The 13,732-nt window shown below is 38.1% G+C and overlaps 1 protein-coding gene across 1 annotated transcript in view; it reads left to right on the top strand.

Moving 5' to 3' along the window:
- The window catches only part of tub (TUB bipartite transcription factor), a 56,511-nt gene that overhangs the window by 31,048 nt on the left and 11,731 nt on the right, over nt 1-13,732 (top strand). The window contains exons 5-6 of the mRNA XM_079810833.1: nt 6,107-6,283; nt 6,879-7,000. Coding sequence (XP_079666959.1) covers nt 6,107-6,283; nt 6,879-7,000 — 299 coding nt within the window. The remainder of the gene's footprint in view (nt 1-6,106; nt 6,284-6,878; nt 7,001-13,732) is intronic.

The following is a 13,732-nucleotide window of genomic DNA, read 5'->3' as shown; positions in this document are numbered from 1 at the left end:
TGTTGAGCAGCTGACATGGCTGTAAACTATCCTACAATACAATAAATGAGCAAAGTCGAGTTTAATAGAGTGCTGAAGGAATACAGTTTTTGTTGGTCAACCCAGAAGTTAGCATCACCCTGGTTCCCTTGACAAAAAGCCAATAGGATTTGTCTATTGGCTTTTGGATTGTTGCAGAAAATAAGCTCTGCGACAAACAAAAGTTTAGTATTCTTAAGACCTGTTCACACCAATGACTAGAAAGATATCTATATTAGCATCCACACCAGCGGATTGGCTGTCAATGTTTTTATCATTCATCAGCTGGATAAAATCGTTCTAAAAATGATTGCAACGATATTGTTTCTCCAAATCGTTATCGTTATAGCTGTGGTATGAAGTCTGCTATTCTTTAATATTGAGAACGATTTTTAGAACTGTATCTTTATCGTTGTCTTTATAGTTATCGTCCTTGGTGTGAACAGGCCTTTACACATTTTGTCCATCAATTAAGATAATCGTCACAAATGAACACAATTTGTATCAATTTTGAAGCCTACATACAATTGCCAAAAGCTAACGTTAGGCTATAAACACAAGTCAGGCTTTTGCTTTTTGCATTTCTTCACCTTTTTGCTCTTATTACAATTCTGCTAGTAGTCTTCTGAAACTGCGACAGCTAAACCATCATTATCTCCCCCTGATCTCATGTAGCAACCCTCAACCCAGGTTGTGGTGGTGACAAAACCAACACAAACAGATCAGTGACTCACAAAGGATGATATCAAATCAAACATGCTCTTTCTGGACCCAAAGCTTTGAAAGATTAAGCTAATACACATGTCTTGTTCATGCTATGAAGACTATTCTTGATTGATTGATCGATATTCTCTGGCTCTTTCTCTGATGATTACTCACCTTGTTAAGGAGCCCCATCCCAGGTCACTTTAACTTCAATGACAATCATAGTCTAAATGCAATGCTTATTATTGTGCAATCACGAGCACTAATGACTCCCGGCCATCTAGTCAGTGCTAATTCTCTGACATTGTTCAACAGACAATCACTGAAAGGGGGATGAATGGTCTCTGTAGCTATAATTACTTGATTTGGACTGGTTGGATGCATGAATGGACGGATAGATGAATGGGAGCTGTAATTTGGACAGTTGCATGTTGCTGTGCTTGACATAGGACAACATGTTCTTCCCCTGATTGGATGAAATACAAAACCCAGACTGACATAAGAGCATCTATAAATAGATGATAGCAATTTCTTGTAACCCCAAGGGCACTTAAAAGCATCAGCACATGTTTACTGAGAAGGTTTTATATTGTATACACTACTGGTCAAAAGTTTGGAATAATGAAATTAATGATTTGTTTAATGTTTTTGAAAGAAGTCTTATGCTCACCAAGGCTGCATGCATTTGATCAAAAATACAGTAAAACTAATTAAAATATTGCAATTTCAAATGTATTCCTTAATTACAGTGTAGTTTATTATGGCAAAGCTGAATTTTCCTCATCGATACTTCAGTCTTCAGTGTCACATGATCCTTTAGAAAGCAATGTAATATGCTGATTTGCTGCTCAATAAACTTTTCTTATCATCATCATCATATTATTATTATGTGTTAAAACGGCTTAATGTTTTCAAACGTCTATACCATTCAAAAGTTTGCGGTAAGATTACTTTTATTTAGCAAGGAAGATAATTGAGCTAAGTAACAGTGAAGACATTAATAATGTTACAAAAGGTTTCTACTGTTTTATGCTGTTTGGTCTGTTCATCTCAAAGAATTCTGGAAAAATGGTTTCCACAGAAATATTAAGCAGCAAAAACTGTTACAACATAAGAGCCATTTTTAAAAATGGGCATACAAATTGAGCTCCAAATCAGCATATCAGAATGATTTATGAAGGATCACACAGAAGACTGTAGTAATGGGTGCTCAAAATTCAGTTTCACAGAAATAAATTACAGACTCACAAGAGGTGGAAAACGTGTGGAAAAAGTGTGGAGGGATGAAATACTCAAACCAAGACATTTAAGGCTGGGTATTGACACACATTTCACAATTAGATTTGATTTTCGATTCGCAAGCTTACAATTTGATTCAATTTTGATTCAATTCAATTTAATATATTGATTCATTTGGGGCCTATCCGGTACAGTATGTGGCAAATTTCCTAAAAAAAAAGAAAAAATCTCTCAATTAATGCTATAAACTCTACAGGGAACTCAGGGAATTAGTTCATCATTGTAATTGAAATGCAGGGTGAACTCAAAAACAAAGGACAGCTGGATCCATACGCAAAATAACAAAATTGAATAACAAAATAAACATAACGAAACCACAACAGAGACCAGAGAACCAGGGAACAGAGAACAGAATGAGAAGAACCAAACGTATATCCGTGTAGGACGAGACCTGTCAAAGAACATGGGGGAAACCGGGGTATAAATACACATAGGCAGTGAACAGTGAAACAATACGAACTTAAAATGTTAATGCACTGTGAACTTACATGAACTAACAATGAATGACTGTATTTTTATTAACTGATATTAACAAAGATTAATAAATAATCAATGTAACAAATGTATTGCTCATTGTTAGTTCATGTTAGTTAATGCATTAACAAATGTTAACAAATTATACCTTATTGTAAAATTTGACCAAATTCATTGATTTATAGGCTATTTAAATTACAGAAAAGGAAATTCTATAATAATGTTATAATAATATCGCAGTGTATCGTAGGTCTCTCTCATTAGCATTCGCTCCACCTGCTTCGTTACGCTCCCACGGCTCTCGACCCACCCTGCTTCATACCACAGTAACGTTAAAACTTTAATACATTAGCTCATCAATGAACATGATTTCTGCTCGAGTCCATCACATTTCTTTCCATTGGCTGTGGATGTGAAGACGACAACTCCCATGATTCCACGCTCATTCATGGCGTCATCAAGCTACGCCTTGGTTTTAATTACATATAAAGAGTTCAGATGCAAAAACCTCTAAGTCCATCTGAAATGTTTTCTTTTAAATGAACTTTTTATCATCAGGCTCCTATACAATTATCATATTATCATATTCATCGTATTATATTCATTCATTACACACAGACTGATATATTTCAAATGTTTATTTCTTTTAATTTTGATGATTAAAACTGACAACTAAGGAAAATCCCAAATTCAGTATCTCAGAAAATTAGAATATTGTGAAAAGGTTCAATATTGAAGACACCTGGTGCCACACTCTAATCAGATAATTAACTCAAAACACCTGCAAAGGCCTTTAAATGCTCTCTCAGTCTAGATCTGTAGGCTACACAATCATGGGGAAGACTGCTGACTTGACAGTTGACCAAAAGATGACCATTGACACCTTGCACAAGGAGGGCAAGACACAAAAAGTAATTGCAAAAGAGGCTGGCTGTTCAAAGAGCTCTGTGTCCAAGCACATTAATAGAGAGGCGAAGGGAAGGAAAAGATGTGGTAGAAAAAAAGTGTACAAGCAATAGGGATAACTGCACACTGGAGAGGATTGTGAAACAAAACCCATTCAAAAATGTGGGGGAGATTCACAAAGAGTGGACTGCAGCTGGAGTGCACTTCAAGAACCACTACGCACAGACATATGCAAGACATGGGTTTCAGCTGTCGCATTCCTTGTGTCAAGCCACTCTTGAACAACAGACAGCGTAAGAAGCGTCTCGCCTGGGCTAAAGACAAAAATAACTGGACTGTTGCTGAGTGGTCCAAAGTTATGTTCTCTGATGAAAGTAAATTTTGCATTTCCTTTGGAAATCAGGGTCCCAGAGTCTGGAGGAAGAGAGGAGAGGCACACAATCCACGTTGCTTGAGGTCCAGTGTAAAGTTTCCACTGTCAGTGATTGTTTGGGGTGCCATGTCATCTGCTGGTGTTGCTCCACTGTGTTTTCTGAGGTTCAAGGTCAACGCAGCCATATACCAGGAAGTTTTAGAGCACTTCATGCTTCCTGCTGCTGACCAACTTTATGGAGATGCAGATTTCATTTTCCAACAGGACTTGGCACCTGCACACAGTGCCAAAGCAACCAGTACCTGGTTTAAGGACCATGGTATCCCTGTTCTTAATTGGCCAGCAAACTCGCCTGACCTTAACCCCATAGAAAATCTATGGGGTATTGTTAAGAGGAAGATGCGATATGCCAGACCCAACAATGCAGAAGAGCTGAAGGCCACTATCAGAACAACCTGGGCTCTCATAACACCTGAGCAGTGCCACAGACTGATCGACTCCATGCCACGCCGCATTGCTGCAGTAATTCAGGCAAAAGGAGCCCCAACAAAGTATTGAGTGCTGTACATGCTCATACTTTTCATGTTCATACTTTTCAGTTGGACAAGATTTCTAAAAATCCTTTTTGTATAGGTCTTAAGTAATATTCTACTTTTCTGAGATACTGAATTTGGGATTTTCCTTAGTTGTCAGTTATAATCATCAAAATTGAAAGAAATAAACATTTGAAATATACCAGTCTGTGTGTAATGGATGAAAATAATATACAAGTTTCACTTTTTGAATGGAATTAGTGAAATAAATAAACTTTTTGATGATATTCTAATTATATGACCAGCACCTATATTTAGGTTCAGTCATTTCACTTTAATGGCAATGAAAAGTTTATTAGTCAGTTATTGAAATGCCTTATTTTCAAAAAGTAACTTCATTGGTATTTAACAAATGTATCTGTCCATGTGTGCATTTTTTAGACTTTACTTTATTTTGTTTAAATAAAGACATGTCTGTTATGACATAGCAAACAGTTGCAAGATCACTAAAGATGCAACTGGAAACATTGCAAATGATGAAAGCAGAATTCAAAATGTAACAATGAAGAAACTGATGAGCTGTGTTGCAAGTGACACATCGGTTTCTGTCAGAGTTTTCCAGCAGCACAAGGAACACTGTTGTGTTTACTTGCTACTCGTGAAATCCTGTCATTGCCACTGTAATGACTGACAAAACATGATCAAGTCTAGCAGCGCGGCAATTGAAACCTGGCTCATACGCACACCGTAATTCATCCTAAAATCATATGATTCAATTAGCGTCTTCTGGTTGGTTTCTGTGGACTTGGAGGCTTTTGTTGACAGACAAGTGGCGTTTAGCAATTTCTGCCAACAATTCAATATTTCTGAAAGTGCTGTCGCTGGGATTTAGTGGATTTTAAGCGAAAGTATTTGATGAACGTATACTATGTTTGGAGAGCATTCGCTCAATATCATTATCTCGTTTTTTGATGGAGGTGGCGTTTACATTTACATTTAGTCATTTAGCAGACGCTTTTATCCAAAGCGACTTACAAATGAGAGCAATAGAAGCAACTACAACAGTCAGAGGCTACAGTATGCAAGTGCTGTAACAAGTCTCAGTTAATCTAACACAGAACACACAGGAATTTTTTTTTTTTTTTTTTTTTTTTACAGCTTTTACAACTGAACTCTTCATATTGTGCCTTTTAATTGTACTGTTTCTTTCAAAATACCTTCTGATTTTCAATCATATTTATTTTGTGTTGTAACTAGTAAAGTAGAAGAGATGATCGGTTAACGTGTGCTCCACGCTGCCGCTTGAACTGATGCACTACGGAGATCTGTCACGGCACATTACAGAGCGCCAAAAAAAGATTGCGACAGCTTGAGAGACGTCTATGGTCTCACTCCAATCTATGGGAAATTAGCCCATTTTATATTCTTATGAAGTTTATTTTGCCTCGACAAGGAAAAAAAACTTGATTCACATAAATTGTTTATTCTTATTTATTCAAATAACTATTTTAAATCGTAATATTTCATAATAAAAATAAATGCAGCCTTGACGAGCATAAGAGGTTTCTTTAAAAAAAAAAGGTAATTCGATTTTGAGGTTTTGAGTGGTAGTGCATGTGTCACAAAGGACCGTCGATTAGACTGTAATTCTGTATGCAGAGGGATTCATTCACTCATTAAGATTTGAATGTCTGTTTCCATATTTCCATGAACATCATTATTTTGTCACACCACACTGGATACTGGACGGTTGATATAGTCGAGTTAACAGTGTTACTGTGTTGTGGTGGTACCACAGGAATTGATGGGCCTGCTGCCTTCCAGGATGAGGGTCAGGAGCTGGGCAACCAGATTCAGATCCTGACAGTGGGCCACTCACCTGCCCAGGAGAGCGAGGCAGAGGGCCAGGGTGAGGCAGTGGGCAACACACAGTCACAGGGCAAACAGGACCTCAGGGTCACCATGCTGAAGAAAGGTACACCGGCGACAGTCCTCGGAGTAACGCAAACGAGAGTGTGGAGAGAGAGAGACCGATGGAGAGGCCACTGTGATCATGACGATTAAGCCATGCAGATTTGCAGATTGTTCTTCAGTATTGATCTCCTAACATGCAAAAACATCATGTTCCTATAATATCATCATCTGGTGACTAACACATAAGATCTACTTACATGCTATAGCATTTAGATTCAGTGTCTGCCTCTCTCTCCTCCTTCTGTGACATATTTGGATTAGATAACGTCTTTACTGTCTGCATGACTTTTTAGAGTTGGTGTGAGCCGAACTGGACTGTGGACAATCGTTTGTCCTTTGCATCTCTTTTTCTGCTAATTTGTTGAACAGACTAAGAGTGAGGAGTGTTTTTTTTAAGCCAAATGTGCTCAGTTTGTTGCGTCTACAGAATTTCATGCCATATGCTCTTTTGGCATCAGAGTGCAGTTAGTTATTTGCAGTGTTGTTTGCACTGCATAATGCCTCCATCTTAGCTTTTATGCCTGCTGCTGTTCTCTCCTCATATTCTGTTATCAACATTTGATAAGCAGCTCAACATTTTTTTTTCTTTTTTGAAGGAATCTCCAGTAGCATGAACTTCGATGAAGAGGAGGATGACGATGATTTGGTCAGCTCAAGCTCATCTCAGCTCAACAGCAACACAAGACCTGGCTCTGCCACCAGCAAAAAGTCCAGCAAGGTAGCATTTCTCTGCTTATTTTAAACTGTTAATGAATTACTTAAAGGCCCACTGAAGTTTTTTGGCTTTTAGGATGACTATGTTAGCCTTAAGTTTAGGAATAAGCTGGTGTGTTCCAAAACAATGACAAAATGTATTTAGGAGATATAAGCATTCAAAACGTATAGTCTCTCACTTACGTTAAAATGAATCACAGATTTTGATGACATCATCGCAGACTTCACTTTCTCATCAAATCTTCTGTCCTATCAAATGCTCTCTAGAGTCTGAAACGTCCCGCCCCCTGCATTATAAATAGACCCTTAAGCTGCGTCTGAAATTGCTCAGTTGTTCACACATTTACTAATTTCTACATGGCGAAAGGCACATAGCGCACTATATATGCGATAGGAAACGATTCAGTTGAGGCGAATGAAGTCTGGATACACGTTACTTTCACACGCACCGCAGCAGCGGTGACACACATAGTCTAGAGCAGAAATGTTGACTAGAGACACGAGCGCGCAGAGCGGATCACATGCGCGAGTCGGTGCAGACAACACAACATACCACAAACTGTGGTATTAACGAAGCGCTATTGGCCGTTTCAAAAAAAGGGGAGGAGCTGTTAACAGCTGGACCCGTTTCAGGGGAAATTACGTCAACACATTGAATAATGCTGCACGTTTCAAGGCACTTTAGTGGGCCTTTAAGTAAATTAAGTTGATTTTTAATTTTTACACAATGTGAACTATAGATGCAGACGACAAGGAGGCATGGAGGGAAACAAATCATGGTTACCATAGTTACCAATTCATTGAGACGAATAAAGATAAATATTTAATATACACTATCTGTATTGAATGTCTACTGAAGGCAAGTTTAAAGAACCCATGTGCAGCTTATTAACATAAACGTGAACAAAATCCTAGCGATGAACACTTTCAAAACACTGCTTCATGCTTCGAAACCTTTACAAATCTTTTGTTTCGAATCAGTAGTTGTAGCGTGTAGCAAACTGCCAAAGTCATGTGATTTCAGTTAACGAGGCTTTGATACTGTTTCGAAGCCTACAACCTTTAGCCAAAAAAGCCTAATGGTTAACGCTAATCTTCAACATGTTTTACTCTAAACAATATTTTCGTTGGGAACTATATGTGTCTCCTTTATGTTCAGTTTAGCATTAGTTTCATTTTCATTGACTCTTATTATGCTTCTCTTTGTTTCCATCTGCATATGTCCCTGTTTGTACGTCATTCATCAGTTGTTATGTTTATTTATTATGTTCCTAACTATAGCACACCAGTTTGCAATTTGAGTTCCTCTGTTTCTCACATTCATGGTCCAGTACTGTTTGTGTTTGGTTCACATTGTTACGTTTGATCCTTTTGGAATACTGTTTTACTCAACTAACTGTCTTTACTTGAATTTAATCATCCTTGTCTTCATACCTGTCGGGAATACCCGAGATTTTTATTCAAATTTTTTAAAGAGAAGGCAGAGTAGGGAATGTCGAGACAGGTAGGATTCATTTACAGCATTACCACCAGCAAATGTGTAGTAGTATTAAATAACCGGCGTTGTGTAATATTCACTGTAAAAAAAAAAATAGTTTTCAACTTAAAAAAGTGTTCGTGCTGCCTTAAAATGTTAAGTTTAGTCAACTTGTGAAGTTGAAATGTGAAGTTGTACTAAGTGACAACTTAGATATTTGAGTTATCTGTAAAAACAAATGTTACAGTGTTGATTGATATTGTATATTGTCTAAAGAAAATAAACAATAGCTATTAATGTTTTCTTTCTTTGGCTTTCAGGTTTTACCAATTATAATAAGACTTGAATGACTGTGACTGCCATGCACTATGATGCTGAATTAATGCATTTTAATGAATAAAGAGAAAATGAATAATCTAATTATAAATATTGTGTTATATTGTTGTTTATGTAATATTGTTTATATTGTTGCAATTAGACATTGTTATGATTTATGACTGCTGTGTATGCCTAATAATGATATACCGCTTTTAAATAAATGAAGGTAACAAAATATACAATTTTAATAAATAAATGTATTCTTTAGATGGTTTCCAGATTTCAACAGTTAAATTACAATTACATTTTTAGTGACTACAGGGAGTGCAGAATTATTAGGCACGTTGATTTTCTGATCATATTTTTTTTCCAGGCACATTTGACCAATTCCAAACCACAGTAATCCTAATAACTACTATTGATTTAGTATTTAATAATGTATAAGTGATATATAATTGTTCATGAAGGCTGGAAATGAAAATCACCTTATATTCAGGTGTGCAGAATTATTAGGCATGTTTTCTTTTACAGATAAATTGAGCCAAAAAAGAGATTTAACTCAGACTGAAAAGTCAAAAAGTATTAAATGCCCATGAGAAGGATGCAATACTAATGCAATACTAGACATTGCAGTTAAGGCGTGACCATTGGACAGTGAAATGCTTATTGGGTCAGCAGGGTCAGACAAAAACATGTGGCGGAGAAAAGACACCTGTTAACTGCAAAAGAATTAAGAATTAAGGTGAAGAATTAAGGGTGAAACCATCAGGAACCCTTTAGTCTCCAGCGCCACCTTTTTCCAAAGCTGCAACCTACCTGGAGTCTCCAGAAGTGCAAGGTGTCAGGATCTCAGAGACTTCAGTTAGGTAAAGAATCCTAAAAAATGACCCCCACTAGATAAGAATCACAAGCTGAAGTGTTGTAAAATACATGAAGCCTGCTTTTTTATAGGCTTTATAGGTTTTATAGGTTGAGAATGACTCTTGAAGGACCAGCACCACATCCTCTAGTACCACTGTTTGAAGAATTCATCTTCCAGAATCTGGCAGTACGTTTTGGGAGTTCATTTTAGTCCATCCTGAAGTCCGTTTTGCAGAGATGGACTAAAAATGAACTCCCAAAACGTACTGCCAGATTCTGGAAGATGAATTCTTCAAACAGTGGTACTAGAGGATGTGGTGCTGGTCCTTCAAGAGTCACTCTCAACCTATCTGTCCATAAAGCCTATAAAAAAAACTTCTTCATGTATTTTACAACACTTCAGCTTGTGATTCTTATCTAGTGGGGGTCATTTTTTAGGATTCTTTACCTAACTGAAGTCTCTGAGATCCTGACACCTTGCACTTCTGGAGACTCCAGGTAGGTTGCAGCTTTGGAAAATGGTGGCGCTGGAGACTAAAGGGTTCCTGATGGTTTCACCCTTAATTCTTCACCTTAATTCTTAATTCTTTTGCAGTTAACAGGTGTCTTTTCTTCACCACCTGTTTTTGTCAGATCCTGCTGACCCAACGAGCATTTCACTGTCCAATGGTCATGCCTTAACTGCAATGTCTAGTATTGCATTAGTATTGCATCCTTCTCATGGGCATTTAATACTTTTTGACTTTTCAGTCTGAGTTAAATCTCTTTTTTGGCTCAATTTATCTGTAAAAGAAAACATGCCTAATAATTCTGCACACCTGAATATAAGGTGATTTTCATTTCCAGCCTTCATGAACAATTATATATCACTTATACATTATTAAATACTAAATCAATAGTAGTTATTAGGATTACTGTGGTTTGGAATTGGTCAAATGTGCCTGGAAAAAAAATAATAATTCTGCACTCCCTGTAGTATCACTGCTGTGCCCAATAAAGCTGTTTTTTAATTAACAGATTCAAATCTTATATTAAATGTGGTTCGATACACACTGTAGTGACCAGTAATCTGCAGCTAATAGAGCAATTTGTGGCCTTTTTTTTTCCACTCCGTAAAGCACATTCCACAAACATTGCAGTCCTACTGTACGTTTACTAGTGATTGTGGTAGAAATTCCCATACGCACCTGACTTAAGTTTACCTGGGGCATCTCCAGTCGACACCCAAGCATCTACAGTAAACACTTAAAATGTATTCTCTAGCACGCGTCTACAGTCGACAGTCTGCTTTGAGTTGGACGATGTCTCGCCCCTTATGAACACTATCACTTGGAATTAGGAATTTTAACCAGACAGACTTTAGACAATGCTTTTCAATATGCTTTAAGGATATGCGGGAGGATATTAGACCAATTTCAGAGAATTTCCCTCCGACAAAGGGAATACAACAGTTTTTATAGAATAAGAACTTGATTGGTTCTACATATGTTTAATTATTTGTTACTAGGTAGAACATCTGGATACCTCGATCATGAAGACATGCATAGCAAAACTAGACACCTGTCTAGTTATGTTTCTCCTTTTGTTATTTTCAGACAAACAGTAACACTGGCCCAAGTGTTAGGGGCCTTCATTATTCAATAGCATATTTATGCAAGGAAAATAAATGTTAGTTATGTTAGAATAAAAAAATTCCTTCACAATATATGTTTAACACCAATATAAAACATTATTTACAAGACGTATGCAGTGCACTAATCCCCAAGAAACTGTGTAAACTGTAACTGACTGTCATAAAAATCTGAATGCTGGCCAGTGGCCACTGAGGTGCCTCAGTTAGCCATTACGCTTTTTCCAATGGTAAGAGCCATTGACAGGAACAGGAAACATGAACTATGACTGTGACAAATATCAAAATAAAAGACATGAAACCTGAACATGACCCAAACAAAACCATACCATAACGTAACTATCATTCAAAAGTTTGGTATCAGTAAGATTTTTGTATTCAGTAAGGATGCATTAAATTGATCTAAAGTAACAGTAATGTCTTTTACAATATTATAAAAATGTATAACAATCAGAAATGTTTCTAAGGCTTGTCTTTGAAACCTGGGGCTATGTGTGTTCGCTCCAACTGTGAACTCCTCAGCTGTGTTACATGTACAGTACTGACACAAGCAGTCTGTGTTTTGTCATGCTTGGATGTATTCTCTTGTGCCTATCTTGGCACAAAGCCTGCAATGCTGGAAATGAAGGGTTATAGTCCTGTTGTTTCCTATGGCAACAGTGAAATGATTACATTCTTAAAATAACTTGATGGAAACCGTGCCAGTTTGAAGCCCCTGACCCTGCCAATGTTTCATTGGTGATCTCTCTGTAGTTTTATAGAAAAGTACAAGACAACAGACAAGGCTCAAGTCTAGTCCCAGACTAAAATGCATGTTTGACTATTTTAACTGAAAGCAACCTAAACGGACATATCTTAAAATACACTATATTGCCAAAAGTTTTGGACCGCCTGCCTTTATATTGTAACGTACTGGTCTGAGACAGAAGGTAGAAGATTCAAATACAGCTTTATTAAAGGGTAATCCACACTCGTAGCCATCAAACAGGCAAGAGGTCATAACATGTAATCAGTCCAATAAGGCAAACGACAAGAGAGACAGGCAAAAGGGTAATCCACGGAACAGGCATGTAATCCAAAACCAAGAGACAAGAAACCAGGGAAACGCTCAGAAATGCAGTGATACAACTTACAAGACTTCGCAGTGAATGACAGCGTGAACATGGTTTATATAGGCTGGGGTAATGAGGTAATGTGACACAGGTGCAAACAATGAGTGATGATGAGTCCGGGCAAAGGATTATGGGTAATGTAGTCTTTGATGAAATGACAGTCCGGGTTGGAGTGCCCTCTGGTGGTGATCACGGGCACTCACACTGGTGAATTGTGACATATATGCACATGAACTTTAATGACATCCCATTCTTAATTTGTAGGGTTTAATATAGAGTTGGCCCACCATTTGCAGCTATAACAGCTTCAACTCTTCTGGGAAGGCTTTCTACAAGGTCTAGGAGTGTGTTTATGGGAATTTTTGACCATTCTTTTAGAAGCGCATTTGTGAGGTCAGGCACTGATGTTGGACGAGAAGGCCTGGTTCGCAGTCTCCACTCTAATTCATCCCAAAGGTGTTATATCGGGTTGAGGTCAGGCCAGTCAAGTTCCTCCACACCAAACTCGCTCATCCATGTCTTTATGGACCTTGCTTTGTGCACTGGTGTGCAGTCATGTTGAAACAGGAAGGGGCCATCCCCAAACTGTTCCCACAAAGTTAGGGGCATGAAATTGTCCAAAATATCTTTGTATGCTGAAGCATTAAGAGTTCCTTTCACTAAGGGGCCAAGCCCAACCCCTGAAAAACAACCCCACGCCATAATCCCCCCTCCATCAAACTTTACACTTGGCGCAATACAGTCAGGCAAGTACCGTTCTCCTGGCAACTGCTAAACCCATACTCGTCTACGGGATTGCCAGACAGAGAAGCGTGATTTGTCACTCCAGAGAACACGTCTCCACTGCTCTAGAGTCCAGTGGTGGCATGCTTTACACCACTGCATCTGACCCTTTGCATTGCACTTGGTGATGTAAGGCTTGGATGTAGCTGCTCGGCCATGGAAAACCATCCCATGAAGCTCTCTATGCACTGTTCTTGAACTAATCTGAAGGCCACACAAAGTTTAGAGGTCTGTAGCTATTGACTCTGCAGAAAGTTGGCGACTTCTGCGCACTGTGCGCCTCAGCATGCGTTGACCCTGCTCTGTGATTTTACGTGGCCTACCACTTTGTGGCTGAGTAGCTGTTGTTCCCAATTGCTTCCACTTTGTTATAATACCACTAACAGTTGATCGTGGAATATTTAGTAGTGAGGAAATTTCACGAATGGACATATTGCACAGGTGGCAACCTATCAGCGACCCATTCTTTCACTAATGTTTGTAGAAGCAGTCTGCATGCCTAGGTGATTGATTTTATAAATCTGTGGCCATGGAAGTGGTTGGAACACCTGAATT

Source organism: Gobio gobio (assembly GCF_949357685.1).
Source record: "Gobio gobio genome assembly, chromosome: 2".
Classification (NCBI taxonomy): domain Eukaryota; kingdom Metazoa; phylum Chordata; class Actinopteri; order Cypriniformes; family Gobionidae; genus Gobio; species Gobio gobio.
This window is presented reverse-complemented; position numbering and strand designations above follow the sequence as displayed.